Raw genomic sequence first — 26,239 nt, forward strand, 5'->3', positions numbered from 1 at the left:
TCTTGGCTTTTTCAAGCGAACGGAGGAGGAAAGATATCTCTGGAATACTTGCCAACCTTGATACCTCAGAAATCGGGAGCATTTCAAAATGCAAAATGGGGGGGGGGGCGGGGTGCTAGTTTATCGCCGGAGCTGTTAGATTAACATTAACATGCTTATTGTAGTTCTAAGTGCAGCCTGTAGCACCATCCTTGATGGAGCATATGTGTGGGCAGGAAAGGAGCGAGCAGAGAGTAGAGTAGTTGTCGATTCTTGTTCTGTTTTCTGTGACTATCTGCCTCACCCTGTCAGACTTTCAGTTGCGCGCGCTACTAAAGAGACGTGTTACCATGGAAACCAAACAATGGTGTAGCTGTATTAAAGTCCGAGTGGAAACAGTCCTGAGTAAATCTGATTTGGTCAGAAACCGGGAGAAATATGACCCCGGGAGGAAACCGGGAGAGGGCAATGAAATCGAGAGTCTCCCGCGAAAATCGGGAGGGTTGACAAGTATGATCTCTGGATATATAATAACTTTGAGGACCTAATGATTGAAATGAGGGTTATTAGAGTGCTTGTACTGGGATGTTGATTTACAAAAATATAACACACTTACAGATGTCTCTTTCCCAATGCAAGTCAATTCGAATAGGCTTGTTTCTGCTTCTTGTCTCTATGCTAAGCTAACCCTCAACAAGAAAAGGGCTGATATCCACCAGATAAACTGTATTTTGGTCGATGCATTGCATTTCTGTTAAATTCTTTGTATGTGAGTGTGTGTTTTCTGATGTTGTATTGTGTTATAATGAATAGTATGAGACATTTCCAGTGAGATTACAATATGTCATTTGAAAGAGTGAAAAGCATCACTGTGAGGCAGGTTTCAGTCCAAGGACTTTGCTCCTGACTCATCAATGTGTGCTTTAAAACTCACACAGGGAGACATTAAAGAGGCAGAGATAACAACATTTCTACCAAGAGGAACTTGAATAGACCGGAGAGTATAAAGGGTTACACTTCCTTTGTTTTTAAACTGGAAACCACTCTCTGGTAACTAGACGTAAAGCCTGCTAACAATCACACAAAACATCTGAAGAAAAAAGTAGCAGTTGGATTCCTTTCAGTGTCCAGGTGTGGATTCATTTTTATTTGATTGAACCTGATTACTAAATGTGCCTTTTGAGTGCTTTCACAATCAGTCATTTATGACAATAATTAAAAAGAAGCAAACAGAATAAAGGATAAGGTCGGTGATATTCTTTTTCTCATCATGAACAAACCCCCTGAAAAGCCAACAAAACCAACAGTTAATTAATGATAATAAACAATATATATACACTCAGGTTGCCAAAACCTCATGGGAACATTTAATACTTTTTGCACATTATTAAGTTGTTTCACTTTATGGCATGTTCAGTTTGACCTTTTACTCCTGTTAAAGTGGTATTTGCATAAAAACTACTGCGTTTTAAGATACAAATGCACAAGAAAAAGTTGTCTGCCACTAAGGTTAGGTAATCTACAGTCTCCAACTCTCCAGAACAAAAGGGACACAGCGATTAAACCTGAATAAAACCCGGAATTCATGGTCATTCCAGAATTGGAGGACAATTTAGACACCAACATTTTTGAAAAATGAACCTTTTATTTTATAATTCTTTTTATGTATTTAGGAAAAACAGATAATAAACCATCAAAAAAAGTGATTTGCCCAGATAGGAACCAAATGTATATTTTCCAATGAAGAATTACCCCTGTTACTCTAATTATAGTAACAGGGTTGAAAATCAATGCTAATTTGAGTTTTAACCTCAGGAATTATTGCTAGATGTAGCATGTAATGCTACTTTCAAGGCAAGGACAACCTTGGATATCTAATGAAAGAAAGATAACTTTGAAATGAATATGCTTTATTCTGATAATATCAGTAACAGGGTTGAGTGGGTCAGAATGCCACACTCTTTTAAGACTGAAACGATTGTAAAAATATGAAAAATAAAAGTGAGGACTTAGTTTTGGTCTACCCATGGCACTAGCACATGGCTTGCTGATGTCCTTTCCACTGTGTCATCTGACTTACAGTTTTTTCACTTCCTCTGCCAATCTACAAAGGTTTGGGTTGAACGCATGTTGAGGGACACACCTTCTGTGCAAAATTACTGTTATTTAAAATATGTTTATGATTTAACAAATTGATTTGACCATTTCAAGAGACATATATCAATAGAATAATACCAAAAAAATTAAATAAAATCCCTATTTTAAATGTTATATTTGACATGCAAGTTGGTCACCAAGAAGCGGGGACAAGAGAAAAATGCTATTTTAAGGGGTGTTCGAGAGCTATTTGATAATTTAAATAATATTTCGAAACCACTTTTTCTACAACTCTATATACATTTTGTCTCAAGACAAGTATGTTTAACACAACAAGTGCGTGTTTTAGCTTTTTGGGCATGGATTATTAGATTTTTTATATGGGGGACATGAAATATCCTCCAATTCTGGAATGACATTTAATAACATTTGCTCAGCTTGTTTCTTAAGAAATGTGTCCTCGCTGCTGTTTGGCTGTCGCTAACGTTTACTTTAAGATCAAGACGTTTGATGCCTAAAAATCCATCAACAGGTTAAAATATTGAGTTAAAAACGAGCCAAATCTAAAAAGTGTACGTTAAAAATGTGGGTTAAAACTAGATAAAAAGTCAATTGATGACGACTAGTGGCAGACAACGCTGACGCATTCCTGCCAGCCATTGCTAACGTTAGCTTAGCGTAGTATTTCTGATAGTATCCTGTTGTTCAGAGGGTTTTTACCCAGAGCTGAATTGTCTGTTAAAGTCTCCTTAGCTCAAAAACAAAGATACCCTGGCATTAAAACTCAAATTAAAATCAGTTTCATGCTAAAAATCTGTGTTTCTCTGATGCTGTTTGGCTGCCGCTAACGTTTGCTCTGTTTCCCTGTTAGACGTTCAAGACGTTTGATAACTAAAATCCAGTCATTGGAGAGTTAAAAACAACAAAGATCTAAAATGTGTATGGTAAAGTCAGGCTTAAAACAGGGTAAAAAGTATATTCAAACAACATCTGGCAGACAACGCTAACACATGCTCGAAGGGGACAAAAAGCAATCACAAGACACCAGAGGAAACACACCGTTTGATTGAATTACAGATATGTCTAGGGTTAAAACCTGTTGCAAACATTTGTTATAATGTTTGCACACAATTCGTCGAGACAGTTTAATTCGGAAATGTTACAGATACTTTTAAGTATTCAGTAAAAACAAATGGATGTGTTGCTTTATCTTAAAGACACCTTCAGGAAACTGCAGATATCAAACAGGTATCACCTCTCGTTTGGCATTTCAATAATTGCAAATTACGTCAGCTCACAATGGTAACCAACATAACTAACTAAATGTTTGGAGGACACCAAAATGACTGTTTCGTTGCCAGAAATTGATCAAATCGTCTTGTTTTTGTAATTTTCTAGGTAAATGTGCTGCCATAAAATAATTGTTGTACTTTTCTCTGTTGTCTTTGTGCGCTGTAAGCACAGAGCGCGTCCATTCGGTGGTTAAGGCAATTGATTACTTCAAAGGACAGGAATAGACATGATTTGTGTGACACATATTGGAAATTCACTGACTCAGGCTCTGTGTGGGCGGGCATGTTGCCGCCATTTTGATTCTACAATAAATCACAAATGGATGTTGTAATGTTAGAAACTTCCTCTGGGAATACTACTTTCTTTCCCTTGTTTTAATGGAACAAGACAACTTCTTCTAGCTGCCAACAAAACATTTAAAAAGGAAACCACAAGAAATAAATATATCAGGTAAATGGTTTTAAGCAAAGTTTGAATAGTCCACACTCTTTGTTCACTCTTCTTTTGTCTCAGCAGGCATGCGGTGATGCATCTTCAGATAAAATATTATAAACAAATATATACACTTGGTAATATAGCTGTCTAAAACAATTCTCTCAATAAATGTAAAGTTACTGTAAACATGCACACTTTTCTCACTGAGTACTCTTATGGCGCATTTCCACTGCAGGGCCTCGCTCGGCTTAATACGGTATAGTTAGGCCTTGGTAGGCCAGGCTCACTTTATGCTGCGTTTCCATTACAGTGGTGTAGCCGGGGCAGTAACTATAGTAACGCAGTGTAGGCGGAGCCATGACGTCATCTTCAATGAGAACCACAAAACCAACATCAGCCGTTAGCTGTTAGCACTCAGAGCTCACAGCTCCTCATATCTGTTCAGAAACTAGACACAAGTTAAACAAGTAGAAACCACAGACTGTCTGTGTCATGGCGAATACAATCGCTGGTTTATTTATGTCTGTATAGGCTGTTGTTGTGAGTGTGGACGGTCGGAGCATATATACCGTTAGCTTAGCCGATTTCCATTCAGAACACACGCATTTTAAAAGGTTTTTCGCCTGCCGTCTGTCTGCAGACTTGTCAAAGCATTAATTCATGGTTTTTACTAACCGGTATCAGTATGTTGTTACTTCGGCATCATTTTGAAACGTGGATTACAATTAAATCACGGTAAAATATGTTCATTGTGTTGTAGTTGTAGCCACTCACGTCACTAGTTTAGCATATTCAGCCCGGTTGTTGGCCCGGAAAGAACCACGATTTTGGAGGGCCAGAAAAAACTGTGAACAAGTACCCGTTAGCCGGAACTACCGCTAGTGGAAACGCAACAAAAAAGAGGCCGGGTTTGGCACGGCACGCTTAAACCGTGCTACGCGCTGCAGTGGAAATGCTCCATTAGCGCCCAGGCTCCATTAGTGACCTGAAAGTATTCTGATATGCTGTTTTTCTGTTTGTTTTTTTGGATACGAATGACACATGACTAACTCCATACTCTGTTTTTAATCAAGGGGCCTGGGTGCAAGAGTACTGGCTCAGTGTATTTTAAAGGGAAAAGGGTGTAAAGGCATTTAAAGCCTGACCCTACAGTGGAGCTCAGTTTGAACCGTCAGAGCGAACATCAGTCTCTCTCCGTCCTGCTGTTAAAACCCACTTTACAGCAGACAGTTTCCCACAATCATCCAACTCAAATCACACAATGGATCATTTAACAATCACACTTTTACGTTGTCTTTGAAAAGGTTGGCCAGTTTCCGGAATAATAGCTGTTTCTGTAGCCAGGATGCTTGTTCTTATATGTCAGCCAGGACAATATCCTTTGTAATATGTCAACATATCACAGGAATCTTTTTTCGGTACTGTATGGCTGCAATGGGATGCAATAACTTCATAGCTCTTCATAAGGACTGTGTGGAAGCTTGCTGCAGGTTGAACTTCAACGCATCTCTAGTTTGGTGCTTTTTTTAGCTTTAGGGCGAGTGTGTGTGACAACATTTCTAGGTCCATTAATTTCTTTAACTACGTTTGCTGCCAATATAGATGTTGAATCAAGAAAAGGCGAGGTTATGTCAGTTCATATTCTTTCTTTTTTTAAAACAGCATAATTTTTGATGTGTGTCTATTTAGGATATCCATTGTGTGGGACATTTTACATTTCAAGAATAAACTTGTATTTAGTTTTAAGCTATCCATGGCTTTAAGTATGGCAATTTGCATGTTGTTCAACAAGTCCACCACTTTGGTCACGATTCATATTACTCAACAATTAGTGGATGTAATATTCTTGGTCCTCAGATGATAAATCCTTCTGTTCAAACAAGCTTCAGATCGGTGGATTTTAGCTTAACGTCTATACAAACTATTGAATGGACTGCCATTTGTAACTTGGTACAGCCCATAAGACCACACAAATAATGACAAGCTCCGATGTGTTTAGTGCTAATTAGCAAACATTATCATGTTAACAGGCTGGAAAATAGGGTGAACCAGACATAATTAAGATAGCATTTTAGCATTATCAGAGTGCCACAGTGACGGGTCCTAAAACCCGGAAGTAAGTTAGCATTTTACCACGTCCGGTTCCTTCGACGAAAAAGCAATGCAATCTCTCCATAGGGTGTTGGAAAATAGCTGGAACTAAGGTCTGTGGTTGAGACACATTTAAGAGACAGATCACGTTTTGTTCTACAACATTAAATCCATCAGCAGTGACCCCACTGGGGATTTCTGAAGAGTTCACGTGTCTGAAAAACGATGGTTGTTACCAAGTGGCTGAATAGGACGACAGAAGTTATCGAGGCCGTTGTACGTCATTACACCGAAAACGTAAACACTCCCGCTAAGTTTGTTTTCCCCCGTGTTCTGCTTGAAAGCAAGTACCTGCCTCCTGCAAGCTGTTCAAACAAACGCTTAAACTCGTACCATTTAGAATCTGTAGTTCTGAATATGGATCTGACGTTGGCGTGACGTTGAAGCAGCGACCCTGCTGTAGTTCCTTTATAGCATAACGTTAGCATTTAGCTTCTGGCGACTAGATTTATGATTAGAAAATTATAAAAGTAGGGTAGACATGTGGAGATTATCCGGCTGAACAAAACGTGATCCGTCTCTTCAATGTGTCTCAACCACAGACCTTATTTCCAGCTATTTTCCAAAATCCTATGGAGAAATTGCTTTTTTGTCGAAGGAACCGGAAGGAGTTCACTTCCGGGTTTTAGGACGCGTCACTGTGGTTCTCTATGTTAGCATGCCACAATACCATACCAGCTCAAAGACCGTCAATTATTTTTGTTAAATTACCTTAAAACACACAGTATCATCACGTTTCTTTACTGCAATTTCTTGTGTCCTTTTGAGCAACATATATATATACCACTATTTATCTGCTTAAATTGTGTTTAGCTTTAAACGCTTTAATGACTCAATTTACTGACGAAGACCATGTATAGAACTCGAAGTGAGAGATAATTTTGCCACACATTCTGTAATTTTGATGCATTTGTTGTGCTTGTTTCTTCATCAAGCAAAGACTAAGCCAAGATGAAACAAAACTAGATCCAAAGCAATGAGCATCAGACAAAGTGGGGAACTGCCTTCAGAGAGAGACTGCAGCGGCTCGGCACGGCGAAGAATACTGATCCGAACTCCTCTAAGCTAAGATTTCCACATTAATAACAATGATATATTAAAAACACATTCGCGTGTACAGTATATGTGAGCTACTCCTACTTTCCAGAAATATACATATATGCCTTCTGCACACACTGTATTATATACTTTGCCATATTGTGGGGACAGTAATATGGATACATTCTTTAAAAACACTGAATTACACTCCGAATGATATCTTCCATCAAACCTCCTAACATGTCTTTTACCTCCATTACAATCCCATTTCATTTGGTGCAACTCATCATGAATGCTTTAAAGCAGTAGGGACGGCTCTGGGATTTGCACACTTGACATTGTGAGTTGATGTTTGACACGGTAATTAGGCGTAGAGTTTCACTAGAGGAGAGATAGACCCTGAAATAGAGAGATACATTTAGTTCCTCTGTCAAAGCTCTGGTAAATAAAACCCCAGGGCGCTGCTGTTATACCCTTGAGAGGATTTATTTAAATTCTGTCCCGCTGGAAGTGTTGTTTGGCACACGGTGCACAGGAGCTGTTGTTCATACAATTAGGATTGTTAGAGTTTCTTAAGGAGACGCTACAGTGGAAAAATATAATGAATACATGTCATCATGAAACTTCCCCAGTTGATTGCTTCCATTCGGATGATATTTCTTTGTATTACACATTTTCTGATAAGTTTAAATATGCATATGAGGCATTATGTTATTAAATACTTATTTGCATCAATCTAAACCTTGGATAAACCCAGATTTATCCAAGGTTAAAAATCTTGTTTCAGTTGGATTTAAAGGTTTTTACAGAGGGATTTTCGGAAAGCTCTTCCAATAATTTTTCCAATTTTCGACATGTTTTCAGGAATTAAAAGCTCAATACATCCGGCTCTGATTGACATATGAACACAGCTCTCAGTAAAAAAGCTTCACAACATAGTCAGGGATGAAAATGGAAAGTTTGGTGTATGTAAACATTAATAAAGTTACATTATTTTTGGAAAACAGACAGAAAGATATGTATGGTAAAATCCCTATGCTTTGCAAAACACTACAGGAGAAATTGGAAGTAATTTGAATAGATATCACCATGATCCAGTTCCCACAAATGTCCTGTTTGAATATGCAAATGAGGATGATGTGATACTAACTCCTTGTTAATTCAGGAGAATCCATAGAATTAATTAAATAAACACCTGGATGTGTATGTCTCTGCTTGCCTAAAAGAAGACAGGTTATGAAAGCAAAAGTATTCCAAAATCTTAAAATTGAGTGCATGATAAAACGTGTTTCCACCTGTAGTGTCTCTCCTTAAGAACGCAAAAACAAAGCCCAATCTCTCCTATCTCTACTTTCCATCCAGACTAATTTATACAGTGAAATCTGTGCACATTGAGACAGGAACCTCCTCTGCCTGAAGTCTTCCAGCAGATCCCCCACAAAGTGTGTCAATACGCTTTAAAGGATGGGTTTTTGTAGGCCAGTGATGCTAAAGGGGCTAAGATCATTCCCTGCATGTTTCAACCCATACCGTACGCCCCACTGTCATCAACCCCACAAACAAAACAAGTCAATAATGGATGAGGGCTTTCCTCCTTTCTCCGCTGTCAGTCTGTGGGGAGGCCCTGCAGCGAGAGCTCTTACAAGCCGCCGCTTTTTCATTATTCATTCGGTGTGTTTCAACCGAGAGGTGGATCTCTATTTACTCACCGGCCTTAAAACAACAAGGACTACTGCCACTTCTGCTTACTGTAGTGTTGGAGCTCTTTATTTCCCATCTTACAACCTGCTTTCCTTAACTCCATTTCCCTTTCTATACTTCTTTGCAAGGGACTCCCAGCAGACAGAGTTTTGTTTATCAGGCAGTGCAGGTCTCGCTGAGTTTTTTGGGCCGAGAAAAACGGAAATCCTTGTATTTGGGATGGAGGTTTTGCGAGTAGATGATTTGTTACACAGGAAAAGGTCGATACTGGTTACTGAGAGTTTTCACTTTCATCACTGAAGGTTTCGTCTGGGAATAAATTGTCAGTAGGCGTCCTGACTTTGGGAATGTTCCACGATGTGATCCCACTTTAAACTCCCAACAGTGGAGCTGCCTATACAGTGGGTGGCATGTGTGTGTCTGTGCATATATGTGCTGTGTGTGTGTGTGTGTGTGTGTGTGTGTGTGTGTGTGTGTGTGTGTGTGTGTGTGTGTGTGTGTGTGTGTGTGTGTGTGTGTGTCCTAGTCGCGGCTGTGGTTGCGTTTCTTGAAGAAGAAGAACGGCGTCTTCTGAGGAGGGCCCAGCAGAATGGGGACCTGGTTCATGTGGGTGATCTTGATCTGTAAGAATCAGATGGAGAAGGTTAACGTATAGATATGGTAACATTTGTTCTTTTCTCATGCAACAAATTGATGATAAAAATACAAAAATGGAGATGGCAGCGAAACACACATCCTCTCTACTTAAAGATTACAACCAAATTAAAGAACAATAAAAAAAAATAAAAAAAAATAATAATAAATTCATTAAAACATTTAATATTTTAATTTAAAAAAAACAAAATTAAAACAATTAAAAGCTTAAATAAAATTTAAATTAAAAAAAAAAAAAAAGAAAATTAAATAGCTGACATAATTAAGAAACATGTCTATGAAGTGTTTTGCTCAAAATACCAAACAGATCACCCATTCTAGCCATGCCTCAAATCCCTCTATTTCACTTCCTGTTTCTAAAGTGCTAATTTGGGGTACAAAGCTTTAAAAAAAAATAACAACTGATAAAGAAGCTACTGTCTAAACTAAATACTGATGTGATGAAACGCCATATCATGGATTATCAAGGATTCTTTCTGAAACAGTATGGAGCTCAAAGGCTTTCTCTCTTGCCGGTTATACCACAAGGTGAGTTCCTTTTTATTTCCTGCTTCTTCACACACATGCTCTCCAGTACAGGTTAGCTCTGAGTGTTAGCGATGCTAATGTAAACACCGACCATATTACGTCCAAAACAGTCGGGCATTGTTTCTGATAGCAACGTTTCTGATTGGCCCGTGGGTCCACATTTCAGATATTACGTCATATCGGACGAAATCTGGATCAGCTCCGTTGTATGCCCGTTTTTAGAGATTTGGGTACAGAGGAAAAGAGAGAGGGTTTTATTTTCTGACGCTGCGTGAGTTCCCCGACACACCGGGGAGACATAGTTATGTATAAAAGACATCAAAAAGTGCATTTAGCATGATAGGTCCCCTTTAAGTTAAATGGATTATAAAATATTTTGTAACATCATTATCTTTGACTGCTCGTACTTTGTCAGTGGTTTAGAATTAGTTTCTGGTCTATATATTCATGTAGTGTGTTTATATGTATTTAAAATAATTTAGTAATCATTAACAAGTACCCAATATAGAATATCAAATGTTATGGTGTGCAAAAACAAACATAATACAATCATTACACAATAATAATTGTTCTAATAATATGTTAGTTGTTCCCATTGTTTTAACGCTAAAATAACTATTACCTCAAGTATCATTAACTATTGTATACTGTGGTATATTTAACATTTTCCCATGCAATAATGATCACAAAGTGTTTCCCATGGCTGATACAGCAAGTTCTCAGTATCTGTGTTTCCATGAAGTCCTGCTCTTCACCGCAGACTGTGCCATGGCCTTGTAACTAACCTACATAACACAAGAACAAGCTTTTCTATCCTCCGCCTACACTATATATGAAATATCGTGAGGACAAATGCATAATAGTTGCTTTAGTTATTTTCTTTGAAGACAATAGCTGAACTGCATGCAGGTGCTGGACGTCGAGGCTGAGGATGTGCAGAGGAGTAGTGTGAACAAAAAGAAGAAAGGAAATAAACCGAGACCTGGACAAAAGGTGAGGAACACTTGGTGCAGCACATAGCATTGGTTATATTGGCTCTCAATAATAAATGGCTGTCCTATGGCATCAAGAGGGCCCTTAGAAGACAGAACAAATGTGTTTCTCTGGGACCTACATATTGGTCTCTTTGGTCTTTGAGTATGATTGAGCAGGACTATATTCTATATCCAATCATTGCGTGAAATCATCCACCAGCTGCTGCCATGTTCTTTGAAAACCTTTATTATGATATGTTTTTATTTGATTTTAGGGGGAGTGGCTTAAGTAATTTGGGTTTGAGTTTCATTCGATAGGGGGTTCAGTATCGCACAATATGAAGTTCAGTATCTTGCAATTAGGGGTGCAGTATCTTGTCTTAAAGCAACTGTTGAGAATCTGCTCTAGTTCTCGTGTGCAGAATAACAATATCTACCTCTAAAAACAGCGTTCTTATGATTTCTAGAAGGGGATTCTACCTGTGTCGTGTTCATGGACCTATGCATCTGAAAATAATTGACTGAACTCTCACCGTGCAGGGGGTCTGTATCCAGGGCTCGCCATCAATCTGCATGGGCAGCCTCCGGGACGTCCTGCAAAGAGAGAGAGAGAGAGAGAGGGTGATGGGGGGGAGGCAGAGAGAGAGAGAGAGAGAGAGAGAGAGAGAGGGTGAGGTTGTGAAGGTCAGATCACACACACCTCTGAGGCACGAGAGGCCTGTTCACACTGCCCCAGGACAGGGTCACACACTGCACCCTTTGTTCCCATGAGACCCATTCCCAGACAGGCCCCCACTCTTTAAACTCACAGACCCACTGTATGTATGTGCGTACACACACACACACACACACACACACACACACACACACACACACACACACACACACACACACACACACACACACACACACACACACACACACACACACACACACACACACACACACACACACACACACACACACACACACACACACACACACACACACACACACACACACACACACACACACACAGAGTTGGTTTAAGACTTTCATGCATGCCTCTCTGGATAGAGAAACACAGTATGGGAGAATGACTGAGATGAATGCTTTTTTAATTAGAGACTAGGAAAATAGTCGGGTCAGTTTGCACAACAAGTGAAAGAATGACATGTAAACGTTCCTCCCTGTTACAGTACCGGGCTCACTGTAACAGGCTGAGAAGAATAACAAAAACATCTGAAACAAAACCACTTTCTTTGAATAAAAAAAAATGTCAGATCAAAAACCACTGTCTGTAGCTCAACTCGCCTACTATTGGAGCCTAATATATTTGTTCATTGTATGACTGTACGCTCCAGGACCTCTGGTGGTTGCAGTGATTTTAATTGTTGGAAAAATGATTATATTGGGTGCGTTATACCGTCACTGACTGTAGCTGTAACTCTTAACCGCCCAGTAGGGGCAGCAAGGGATCAACGATGCATGAGTACTTTCCGGATTTTTTAGGCTAAAAACAATTTGACCAAAACCCTGTTCACACATACACTGTGACTCTGAAACTATCTTGAGATGACCTGGTGAAGCTGCACGAGAGAGCGCACATGTCTGATTAATTTTGTTTAAGACCTTACCGGCTTCCTAACACAAATTGATATGTCGATCTCAGCCCATTTGTGAGTCAAGCCGCTCATTTCCCGGATAATTCAAAGTGAGCTTGTGTGGGGTTGTTGAAATCAGAAGAGAATGTCGTATATGGCCCATTTACACAAATATGCCATGAAAAGCGTCTGACTTTAGAGACTATTGGACGTATGTTAGTAAGAGTCAACAATACATTTGTCAGAAAAAGTCAAGAAACGGCGAGAGACTTGGTTGTTTGTGACGGAATTACGAGTGGGCCGTGATGTAATCCTGCCTCATTCATTTTCAACACATTCGCCACCCCTTGCTTTAACTGAACCAATAGCCGCGTTCACACCGCAGAACTTTTCCCCCTTTAGTTCTGATATAGTTCGGAAATGTCGCATTCACACCAAAAAGAGCCGGAACTAAAATGAGTTAATCAGAACCTTTTTTACCCCCTTTTCCGTCCATGCTAGAGAGCAGGGATATTTCTGATTGGCTGGGCGGATTGAAAACCACGGCCCTTAAAATTCCCAAAAAGTTTTGTGAAGCCGCCATTTTATTATCCTTGCATTAGCATTATTAGCATTAGCATTAGCCCAGCGCACAAATGCAGAGAGACTAACTTATGGCAACACAAAATAAAACATGGGAGTGGTGGAGATGAGGAGGTGTCGGCGTTCTGCCGATTTACTCGGAAGGCTTCAGTAGAAGCTGCTGGGAGTCCCAGCAGCTTCTACTGAAGCCAGTCCCCAACTCCGGGGACTTCCGGCCGGGGACTTCGGGTGGCAGTATACGCCGTGAAGTTGTTTGCGGCCTGCCAGTAAACCCAAAGCAGAAGAAGAAGAAGTGACGTCAGCGGCTTCATTTGCCTAATCCTTCCCCAGGAACTGATTCCGGTGTGAAGGCGATCTGTACTTAGTTCATCAGAACTAAAGAGTTTTCATGAACCTTTGTGGGTAAAGTACTGCGGTGTGAATGCGCCTAATAAGGGAAAATGCATCTGATACTGACAATCTCCTGTCCTTTGCTACATGAAAGGGAAACTCTTATCTGGATATTCCCGAGAGTTAATATATCAAAATGTCTCTAAACTGCCTGAATAGTTTAGTTCCTGGCTCAAAACCTGACGACCAATTTTATCTGTCATTTTATAACATCCGCAGTTTTATTAAATAACAAATATGGGTCCACTTCTCTAGATACATCTAAATATTCTTATTGTATTGAATTTGACCTATCCCATTTCCTGTAAATGTAATAGCTGCATCCTCAAGTAAAGTAGAGACAGCTAAAAATAAGACACCTTAAAGCTGAGTGCTCTTTGTTGAAGCACAAGAGGAAGCCATTAAGATGCTGGGTCCGAATCCAAACTCAACACCACAGACGGATCATTTCTCATCCTGTGATTGTGACCTCGCCCTCGCCTCCAGCAGCTCTCTCAGTAAAGCATGCATATATGAAATGTATAATTGATCAGGTACAGGGGCGCGTTATTGTTTAGATGCTGCAGGGATTTCTCCGCTTGCACACTCAAAAGGAATACATTTTTGATCATACATGTAGAGAACGGAGATTGTTTCCAGTTGGCTGACCAGCAGAAAGAGAAATGGATGGGAGAGAGAGGGGGAAGATGGAGGATGGATGAACTGTGGGGAGTTACCTGATGGTGACGTTGGCACACTGAGCGAGTCTGCGTCCGGCACTCTTCAGTCCAGTGTAGATCTGTCCCATCTCGATCGCCCCCTCCAGACCAACCACCTCCAGCAGCTGGTCACTGAAGTCTGCAGAGAGATATGTTTAGACACTTTGCATGACCAAATGTAATCATACAGGTAGAAGGAAAGGTCATTTTTTGCACTGTAAAGCACATTTTCACAGATGTTTATCCCACATCTGATGCGGATATGCTTATCTCACACACACGGCAGTAACACAGCAGCATTATCAATCATTCAGAGATGTTTAGTTGTTGTTTATGTTGGCTATGGGTCCAACTGATGAATGTAAATCCAATATTCAATCTCTTTTTGACCTCCCCACCTTCAAAACACCGACCAAAACTCACCTCTTCAGACTAGCTTTTAATGTGTGATTAATGTTGTGTCCTTGTTTTAAATTTATTTCTCGATTTTAATTTGACCTTACATCTTATTTTTATGTAAAGAGACTTTGATCACCTAAAGTGCTTCATAAATGCAATGTATTAATATGATCTTTTTAGCTCGGTTTTTGGTCTCTACCAATTTGTATGTTTGTACGTTTTGATATCTAATGAAAATATAACTGTCATTGTTTGTGGTTTACAAAACACTGTAATGCAGAACCTGTTAGGCAACAAATGTACTTTGCTAGATTTAAGCTTGTGGTTTGGGTTAAAACGACAAGGTGTTACTTAAGTACGGAAGTTACACAACAAACGGGTCAACGTTCAGTTCTGGTTTCACAGGGGAACGTCTTATGAACGATATTAGTGCATCATTTTTTTGTATGTATAAGTAAGAACAGTCTATTGGCCTGTTCCCTGACAACAAGAGAAATGAAACGATAAGAGCAGTGAAAGTCAATCGAATAGTAGAGTTGGGTTAAAATTTGCTATGAAAATATTGATTTCAGGCTCTGAAATGCACAGGGCAAATAACTGTCATAGAAACAAGCCTTTTTAATCCAAAAAATACACACTTCTTTTAGATAGCACCTCAACACATTGTACGTGATAGGCTAAGGGGCGGGACATATCTAAGCTGTTGACCAATCACAACAGAGCCTACCAGCTAACCAATCAGAGCAGACTGGGCTGTGGTTTCAGACAGGGGGTGAACATGGAGACATGTCCCAGTAGAGACACTACATACTGATATACACCTGAACATCAGCAGGAGAGGACTCTTTAAAGTAGAGACACTACATATTGATATACACCTGAACATTAGCAGGAGAGGACTCTTTAAAGTAGAGACACTACATACTGATGTACACCTGAACATCAGCAGGAGAGGACTCTTTAAAGTAGAGACACTACATACTGATATACACCTGAACATCAGCAGGAGAGGACTCTTTAAAGTAGAGACACTACATACTGATATACACCTGAACATCAGCAGGAGAGAACTCTTTAAAGTAGAGACACTACATACTGATATACACCTGAACGTCAGCAGGAGAGGACTCTTTAAAGTAGAGACACAACATACTGATATACACCTGAACATCAGCAGGAGAGGACTCTTTAAAGTAGAGACACTACATACTGATATACACCTGAACATCAGCAGGAGAGGACTCTTTAAAGTAGAGACACTAAATACTGATATACACCTGAACATCAGCAGGAGAGAACTCTTTAAAGTAGAGACACGACATACTGATATGAACCTGAAAATGAGTATACTGTAAAAGGGCCCCTTTAAGTTACTTTCTTGTGGCTCAAAGACTCCCTATCACACAGAGCATGTCATTACAATCTTAACGACATTTTGAACTGTTTAAATAATGAAAAGGAAATCAGTCGTTCATTGTGAGTGTCAAACCTTTTAACAGGTGCCTCTTTTATCATTTCCTTATCTAGAAATTCCCCTTTTGTGTTCTCTCTCTGTGTGGAAAGTGTGACGCCTAATGGTTAATATTTACAGACGTGATCTTAAAGGTCAGTGATGGTGTCATTTGACATTTCACTCAATACTTTAGCCCATAAAAGAAAAATTATATTATTGAGAGCGTGTGTGTTTGTGTTGTCTCAGCAGCCGAACAGGATTCATAAATTAATTATTAGAGAGAAATCTGAGAAACGCTTCGTCTTCACAGCCAGCGTGATAATTTGTGAGGTGCTACAGCAGAACCAAATCTCAGACCTGCTTATCTAACTGTGTGTCGGCTCAGTATTATTTAATATCTGTGGTTGTGTCTGTACATGGCAACAAGAACCGAGCTGCAGGAGCACACAGACACTTTTCATTTGAAAGTCAGAACGTTTAGGGTTTCATTTCTTTTATAAGTAAGACAGAGAAAAGTAAATAGATATAAAATACATGTGCATATGTTGTTGAGATCCATTACAGGATTAACCCAAACAACTCAAATGGTAAAGAGAGGAAACATATAAAGATGCATGCCTTATATTGTAAATTATGATAAGCTGCTAAAGCTAATTATTTTTAGATTCTGGATCTAGAAAAGGATAATCGATAGCTGCTACAGATATTGTAAAAAAAGTCCAAATCAAGATCATTCAGTACAAAGTGGACATTTGTTTCTCAAACCATGTTAAAATATCATTACCTGTATTCTAATAATTGGACCATATGGTCTGAAGCGAGACACAAAAACAGAGCCTGGATTGAGTCAAAGCTCTGCCTGTGTATCTTATCGCTGTGAGAGTTGATGAACTGGATCCAGGCAGGCTGGTGCCAGCCGAACACCTCCAACATTATCCATTCATCTCTCATGCACTCAAAGAAAGCACCAGGTTTTCCTCTGATTGCCTCTCTGAATCACATCGTAAAATGTCAGAGACAATCTGCAGCACTTCACATTGTTGTTGAGTACATGTTTCTAATGTTAATCCCAGAAAGAAAACGCATTACAGAGATGGCAAGAGTACACACATCCTTTACTCAAGTAGAAGTACAGATACTCGTGTTTAAAAATACTCTGATGAAAGTAGAAGTACTGACTAAACTTCTTTACTCAAGTCAAAGTAAAGAGGCTTTGAAATGTACTTCAGTAAAAAGTACCCATAACTAGCAGCTGTTTTAAAGAGTACCTGACCTCCCTTTATATTAATAGAACAATAATGTCATTGTTAGCTAATGAATGTTTCCATGGTGACCAACGGCAACATGACAACGTTTCCATTGGTCCCTCTTCTTTAGAGAAGACCAGGAAATGAATGACTAAATAATAATGATCACGCCACCAAACACACATTCAAACTAAAGGAACCAGCCTGTTTGGAAAATGTAAGAAGTAGAAAGTACAGGTATTTGTGTTCAACATGTAAGAAGTAGAAAGTTCAGGTATTTGTGTTCAACATGTAAGAAGTAGAAAGTACAGGTATTTATGTTCAAAATGTACGAAGTAGAAAGTTCAGGTATTTGTGTTCAACATGTAAGAAGTAGAAAGTACAGGTATTTATGTTCAAAATGTAAGAAGTAAAAGTAAAAAGTCGTCAGAAAAATAAGTAGTGGAGTAAAGTACTGATACCAGAAAGATATACTTAAGTACAGTAACAAAGTATTTGTACTCCACTACTTCCCACCTCTGATAAAGTATAAGAGTCTCTACAAGCCTCGACTAGTTTGTTTCATTGTTAGAGGAAATAAAAAGTAATTGAGGCATTCAGGGAACCGGTGAAACCCCGAGGTCTCAAACATTAATCATTTCCCAACGTCGTCACACCTCACTCCTCCTGTTGGCTTTGGTTTAAACTACAACCATGTTTGTTCTGTAGAGCAAATGTTTTCTGTAAAAGCATGGTGCAACACGTCTGAGTCATGACTTCTCACGCTTGGAAGAGTTTAAAAAAAAAGGTATGAGCACTTTGAGGGAAGCAGGAAGCGATATACCAACATCAGATGTCCTATTATTTCTGTTTGAATCCAAGATTTGTTATTTTGTAAGAGTGAATTGATTTCTGGGATTCACCAATGCTTTCTTATATCTGTTCTTCTTTCAGCAGATCATTTTAGAAATGGTTGAGCGTACTCTTACCAAGATTAGAAATAAACATCTTGTTTACAAAGTCCACAAATTGTTCTCCAACGCAAGGAAACAAGAGCTTAAAGAACATGTACGTTAACTACATTTTACTAGTTTCTTTTGGTAGCATCTCACTAATTCTTGAGGATGTGTCAAATGATCTCCAACCCTGCCCTTATAGAGTGTTAAGGGGCGTTCATGGTGCTAGTAAACAATCATTACATTACATTTCATTTAGCTGACGCTTTTATCCAAAGCCACTTACAATTACAGGGACATTCTCCCTGGAGTAACTAAGGTGCTGCTCACACGGGAACGTTTGCGTTTATGCACAGTATGCGTTTTCAACAAAGTCTTCCGTTCACACGTATTCGTTTCATTTGACGTGTCTGTTCACAAGAGACCACTGGAAACGCTGTAGTACATATGCCGGGCCTGTAACTGGCGCTGTAACTTCCGCCACAAAATACACCAGAAGCAGCGCATATAAGATCCCCCCCCGGATGTAAAATAAACTCCCTTGTGGCCTCTAACATGTTATTTCCAATCTATTCTAAACATTAATTGATAAAGCAATTCAAGTTTTGATTATTATATTATATTTTAAACATAGGTGTTAATTCTTGGTCGGTTATTCTCACTGTGGTCAAATTCAATCCATGCAAAACATCGGGGTAAAGTAGGTTTTAACATCTGGCTGATATAAAGTTTGTGTTACTTCTTCACGTGTGTTAAAGCCACTGTGGACCTGCGTGTGTGGCATTTACAAAGTGCTGCCGTTTCGTGCCTGGCTTCAAAGAGGATCGTTGTGTATGTGGGAATCGTTTTAGCTGCTGAGTCACTGGCACCCTTTAAATATTTCAGATGACAATTCAAAAGAAAATGTCAAAGCATGCAAAGAACAAACATTTAAAAATCAATCATAGGCTTTACTTTTAAAAAAAATTGCTTGCACAACATGCTTTGTGCGAAAAGTGCTCGGGAGGAAATGAAATAAACGTCAACAATTCATGATTCACTACAAACTAAAGAGGTGTGTAGTGATGCAGCTGTTTCATACTTTAGGCCAGGGGTCGGCGACCTTTTTGATATGAAGGATTTGTGTGCAGACGATCGTGAACTATCAACGGGGGGGGGCGGGGGGAGCCTCGCTGCGGGGAAGCAGTGTGTTGATCTCTTTCACCTGTCGGCGCAACTTACATGATGCGGTTTAAACACATTTAAATAATTGGTTTAAACGGAATTATAATAATGACGACGGTCCGTTCTGTGATCCTCCAGAACACACAGATGGCCAGTCCGCCACTGTGTAGCATATTATTTTCGATGAGAGATGAGCAGATCGCCATTGGGCTTTCAACTAAAAGACACAGCCACGCAAAAACTGCGGCATTTGTACAGCTCCTTAGTCTACTGCAATTTGCGAAGTGCGGGCGCGCTCCGGCAGCACTTCACCCCTGACCGTTTCACCACGGAGGAAAGCAGCAGCAAGTCGACTGGAGTTAAAGAGAGCGGGGCTGCGTTGGATGGCTTCCTTCTGCAGGTAACGGGGAGACGCATTCTGGCGGTGGTCTCGTTCAGGATCCGAAAATAAAATTGTAATATTTTGCACACTTATTCCACTTATTCCTAGTGTGCCACTGGTTACGGTGCCGCGTGCCAGGGGTTGCCGACCCCTGCTTTAGGCATTACAGTAGCTGTAAATCTGCAGAGCGTTATATGTTATTTTAACTTAATATGAAAGGATTTGATAGAACTGCTTGCATACCATATCTATGAAAGTATCTTAAGTTATGGGGCAACAATGCAGAACAGTTATGTAGAAGGATTATCACTATAATAATGCTTTATGCAACATATATGATAAGAACAAGTTATTTCCCATCCTATTTCAAATGTTTTCCCCATGGTAGAAGACGTAATCCTGGATATTTAATCATTATCAATAGGATCAGCGTATACAAAGCAGTGCTTAGTTGTAGAGTGAACTCCTCAGAGGGTTGAAAAAAAAGCGAATACCGAGAAATATTACTCAGTACATGATCTCATGAATCCTGATTACATGTTCATTATCCTGCATCACAACACAGAGACGATGCCTCATCTGTCTGTTTAGACCCTCTGAATCCCGCTGTGTCTCTGCGGAGTTTTCCAGGAAATAATTATAATAGGATTGGGCGTCCATTAAGAGTTATAGTGGACAGTTGGAGACTAAGGGATCAGGAGGAGGAGTGACACAATGGCTACACATGGCAGATGGGAATTATGAGGGGCTGGATGTTTATTAAAGGATTTATATGTTTTGAAGAGTGGTGCAGGAATTTGTCCTGAAACCCAAATATGAGTCAGCAAGTACATTCTTTTTTAAATGTGTTTGTTGTCAGCAACCTGAAATAAGGGAGATATTTTAATGTGCTTTCTACGACATAAAATACCCCACTGGTGAATTTAAAAACGGCAGTTGCTTCAAGTGTCTAAATGAAACCACTAAACGTCATCACGCCCAACATTAGCCACCTTTAGCTTAGCGGTGGTGACGTGAAGTCATGTGACCGTGCTGTAGTTCCTTTATAGCCCAACATTAGCCACCTTTAGCCTAGCGGTGGTGACGTGAAGTCATGTGACCGTGCTGTAGTTCCTTTATAGCCCAACATTAGCCACCTTTAGCCTAGCGGTGGTGACGTGAAGTCATGTGACCGTGCTGTAGTTCCTTTATAGCCCAACATTAGCCACCTTTAGCCTAGCGGTGGTGACGTGAAGTCATGTGACCGTGCTGTAGTTCCTTTATAGCCCAACATTAGCCACCTTTAGCCTAGCGGTGGTGACGTGAAATCATGTGACCGTGCTGTAGTTCCTTTATAGCCCAACATTAGCCACCTTTAGCCTAGCGGTGGTGACGTGAAGTCATGTGACCATGCTGTAGTTCCTTTATAGCCCAACATTAGCCTCCTTTAGCTTAGCGGTGGTGACGTGAAGTCATGTGACCGTGCTGTAGTTCCTTTATAACCCAACATTAGCCTCCTTTAGCTTAGCGGTCGTGACGTGATGTCATGTGACCGTGCTGTAGTTCCTTTATAGCCCAACATTAGCCACCTTTAGCTTAGCGGTCGTCACGTGAAGTCATGTGACCGTGCTGTAGTTCCTTTATAGCCCAACATTAGCCTCCTTTAGCTTAGCGGTCGTGACGTGAAGTCATGTGACCGTGCTGTAGTTCCTTTATAGCCCAACATTAGCCTCCTTTAGCTTAGCGGTCGTGACGTGAAGTCATGTGACCATGCTGTAGTTCCTTTATAGCCCAACATTAGCCTCCTTTAGCTTAGCGGTGGTGATGTCGTGAAGTCATGTGACCGTGCTGTAGTTCCTTTATAGCCCAACATTAGCCTCCTTTAGCTTAGCGGTGGTGACGTGAAGTCATGTGACCGTGCGTAGTTCCTTTATAGCCCAACATTAGCCTCCTTTAGCTTAGCGGTCGTCACGTGAAGTCATGTGACCGTGCTGTAGTTCCTTTATAGCCCAACATTAGCCACCTTTAGCTTAGCGGTCGTCACGTGAAGTCATGTGACCGTGCTGTAGTTCCTTTATAGCCCAACTTTAGCTTTCTACCACTGGCGATTGCATTTAGGCTTCAAAAATCACAAAGTGTTGTTTATAGGTGGAGATTATCCTGCTCATGTAAGTATAAAAAAAATCCATTAGCCACAGTTCCTATCTTCTGCAATATTCCGAAAAGCAATGGAAAAGTCCCATCCCGTCTCCTCCAACAATGCAACATACAATAAACTTAAGAGATAACATAGTGGAAACAAATAGGAATAATTAACTATGTACATGTAAAACAGAATAAGATGAACAGAATGTAATACACAGCACAATGGAATGAAACTTCTTATACTTGATACTGGAAGTACAGATGGATGAATCTTTCTGCAGAGTGAGTGCGTGATGCAGCTCTCTGATACTGCAACACACAAGAGGTAGCAGAGTGTACACATGTCCTATTTCAGGATTTAAAAAAAACAGTGCTGTTTATTTCCTTTCATGGTGCATTATTAAATATATACATCCTCCTCCATTGCACACCCACCTAAACATCTCCACTTCCTCCAAATACCAAAAACTGACTGGATGTAAAGATGGGTGAAATGTGTCAACGTTTAGAAAATGACACTTGCTCGAATTTCTCAGTGGAAACCAGTAGCATTCGTAAAGCACTTTTCTGTTATACTATTAAATATATAAATCAAACTCCTATGCACCTTTACTTCCGTTAATTCATAAAAAATGTGCAGTTGGAGATTAATGGATCAAGAGAAAGAGTGACACAATGGTTACCCATGCAATGAAATCATGCAGTGTGTCTCTTTCTGCAGTTGACAGACAGGAAGTGAGTCTTTGGTGCAGCACTTTCTTATAATGCAAGACAGAAACGGTCCTATTTTAGGAAAACAGTAGAATTCATATATCCTTTGTCTGTTAATCTATACAAATACATAAATCCTTCTCCTTCTCATGCCCACCTATACACCTCCACTTCCTTAAAAACACCAAACAGCACACACAGTTTGAGACCGAAGAGGTAGTGTTGACATGTCCTATTTTTCGACATCAGCACTATTCATAAATCTTTTGTATGTTTTATTATTAAAAACATAAATCCTCCTCCTTCGCACACCCACCCCTACACCTCCACTTCCTCCAAACACCAAATATGGGCATGCGGTGCTGCCAGTGTCCCGGAGCGAGGGCCTGATGGCTGAGCGATCATCAGATCTCTGCGCTTTGGACTCAGGCAACCAGCACAGTGAGGTAGAGCTAAGAATAGACCAGAACAGCCTCTTACATAACCCAGCCCCGATGCATTCTGGGACGGGATGGCATTGCACTTGCCAAGCAGCGGGCAGCGAGAATCGTCTCTGTTGCGCTGCTCTGTTTCCTCTGACTGCTGTGCAGGCAACCTGAAGGCATTTCAAATGGATTTGGAAAGGTGGCAAAGTTCCTTCTTTTGAGTTGTTGTTTCTTCTAATTTAATACTAAATACTTATTTCATTACTCTGTTCCTTATGACTTCAATTGCCTTTTGCTCGTTTGTTTATAAAGTGAAAATAAACTGCTTTTGTTCTGCTGCATTCATGTCTGTTCAGCAAAGTTATGTATTAGATATTTTTCCTTACAGGATTGGCCCACTTTTTGCTATAATTTGATGCCGACAGGCCCTTTAATCAGACTGGGAAGAATACAGATTATTTATAATTTTTTTCTAAAACATCTTCATCATTTTAGTAATTAATAAAGTACAAAAAATACATTTAAAAAAAGCCTTGTGGCATTATGTTTTGTGCGAGCACTATCACACCATGTTTTCAAATGCTGCATTTTTTCAGTGGCACCAAGACAGAGGATTATCTTAGTTAATAGTACATCTTATGTCACGTTTCTAAAATCTGGGTCGGTGAATTCAACATTTTTAGTTGCTATTGATGGTAGCATGGCTATTTATAAATGGCCTGTTTTTTCGAGGAATCCTGTGTTGACTCTATCCCATCAGTGGTCTGCAGCGTATCAATTCTAACAATATAGAATCATTATCATCATCATCATCGTTTATGATTCCTAATTGTAAAAAAAAAAAGGGAACTTTAGGCAATATAGGCACGATCACATGACTTCATGCCACCACCGCTAACCTAATGTGGCTAATGTCGTTTAATCGTCTCTTTTAGACACTTGTTAGTAACCTCTGTTTTTATGACTCATAAAAACTTCAGACATTCATCAGCGGGGTTTTTACTGACGTATTTAATGTCGTAGAATAAAGCACTTTGTTAACCACAGACCTTATCTCAGGCATCTAACCAAACACAAGTCCAAAAAAACATTGACGACGACACGAGAGAAAGGGAAGTGGTAAAATGCTGACTAATTTGCTGTTTTAGAACTCATTCCTGCATTACTCTATCAAGTCACTCATTAACCATAAAGTTATTTCACAAATAAATAATCTATCTCCTTCTCTTTGCAGCATTTATGAGCCTTTTCATGAGATTTGATGACATAATATATCCAAAAGCTTCCTCCATTAAAATGTAGTGATGAGATATTTATATCAACGCTTCAATTATAAGACCATTTAAATCCCCCAGAGGAATAGATGCAGCTTTTCATTGTGTATTAGCATAGAAGTGTTGGGCTATAATTATCAGCAGGCATATTTGTGTTTCCTATTTCCGCCCACACACACACCCCCCCCCCCTGACGACCTGTTGTGGCCCGAGTCATGGCAGATGGTCACGAGGAACCGAGGCTAACCTAACGCCAGCACCAACTGAGGTAAAGGTAGCGGGGCGAGCACTTGGACTGTTGTCAAAGAACACTATGTTACTGTAATACCACACACACACACACACACACACACACACACAGTAAACAATTCGCAGCAACTTTGCACAATTGTGATGCGTAGTTAATCCAATGCCAATATGTGTCTGTATATATTTATATATATTATTGTATCTTAGTGAGACTGTATATTGTAGAGTACTCAATTTATTCAATATTTTTGTTATAATGTGTATTATTTAGATACTTATATATGTCCTTACTATTGTGAATTTGAATATCCTAGCTACCTACCTACCTACCTACCTACCTACCTACCCATCTATTTATTTAAACACCCAGATGGTAAAATATCCAGTTTTGTCCAGAAAACATGAGAATTTGTTCCTGATGGGAGATAAACAATCATGGGAGAGAACAGATTATATATAGAAATGTCACTTATTTTATTCCCATTGTATTCAAAAGTGTCCATTTAAAAGATGGTGATTCATTAACTTGTAGTAAATGTATCACTGGAAGGTCGTCCACTCTCCCACCATCCACTGAGAGAGTCAGCAGTTTCTTTTTACAGGAAACGTCTATATCTAGCCACACAAACGCGTGAGGAGGGGGAGAATCAGAAGTAATTATAGTCTGCAGTTTTCTGTTGTGTGAGAAGAAAACAATACGCAGTCTCTGGATGGGATCGGCTTCATGGAGAGACACAGCTTGGGAAGCAGGAGAGGGGAAGGTGGGAAGTAGTGGAGTACAAATACTTTGTTACTGTACTTAAGAACATTTTTCTGGTATCAGTACTTTACTCCACTACTTATTTTTCTGACGACTTTTAACTTTTACTTCTTACACTTTGAACACAAATACCTGTACTTTCTACTTCTTACATGTTGAACTCAAACACCTGAACTTTCTACTTCTTACATGTTGAACTCAAACACCTGTACTTTCTACTTCTTACATGTTGAACTCAAATACCTGTACTTTCTACTTCTTACCTTTTGAACACAAATACCTGTACTTTCTACTTCTTACATGTTGAACACAAATACCTGAACTTTCTACTTCTTACATGTTGAACTCAAACACCTGTACTTTCTACTTCTTACATGTTGAACTCAAATACCTGTACTTTCTACTTCTTACATGTTGAACACAAACACCTGTACTTTCTACTTCTTACATTTTGAACCCAAATACCTGTACTTTCTACTTCTTACATTTTGAACACAAATACCTGTACTTTCTACTTCTCACATGTTGAACACAAATACCTGTACTTTCTACTTCTTACATTTTGAACCCAAATACCTGTACTTTCTACTTCTCACATGTTGAACCCAAATACCTGTACTTTCTACTTCTTACATGTTGAACCCAAATACCTGTACTTTCTACTTCTCACATGTTGAACCCAAATACCTGTACTTTCTACTTCTTACATGTTGAACTCAAATACCTGTACTTTCTACTTCTCACATGTTGAACCCAAATACCTGTACTTTCTACTTCTCACATGTTGAACCCAAATACCTGTACTTTCTACTTCTCACATGTTGAACACAAATACCTGTACTTTCTACTTCTCTCATTTTCCAAACAGGCTGGTTCCTTTAGTCTGAATGTGTGTTTGGTGGCGTGATCATTATTATTTAGAGTCATTGCGTGCCTATTGATTTGAACACGATCCGTGTATCCATCATTTCCTGGTCTTCTCTAAAGAAGAGGGACCAATGAAAACGTTGTCA

General features: G+C 39.6%; 1 protein-coding gene across 1 annotated transcript in view; it reads right to left on the reverse strand.

The window, feature by feature from the left end:
- Nucleotides 1-1,093: 1,093 nt before the first annotated feature.
- Nucleotides 1,094-26,239, reverse strand: part of dgkg (diacylglycerol kinase, gamma) — a 152,555-nt gene continuing 127,409 nt past the window's right edge. The window contains exons 18-20 of the mRNA XM_079665825.1: nt 14,122-14,242; nt 11,384-11,444; nt 1,094-9,315 (exon numbers count right to left, since the gene is read on the reverse strand). Coding sequence (XP_079521951.1) covers nt 9,217-9,315; nt 11,384-11,444; nt 14,122-14,242 — 281 coding nt within the window. The 3' untranslated portion in view covers nt 1,094-9,216. The remainder of the gene's footprint in view (nt 9,316-11,383; nt 11,445-14,121; nt 14,243-26,239) is intronic.

Source organism: Notothenia rossii (genome assembly GCF_949606895.1).
Source record: "Notothenia rossii genome assembly, chromosome: 2".
Taxonomy (NCBI): Eukaryota; Metazoa; Chordata; class Actinopteri; order Perciformes; family Nototheniidae; genus Notothenia; species Notothenia rossii.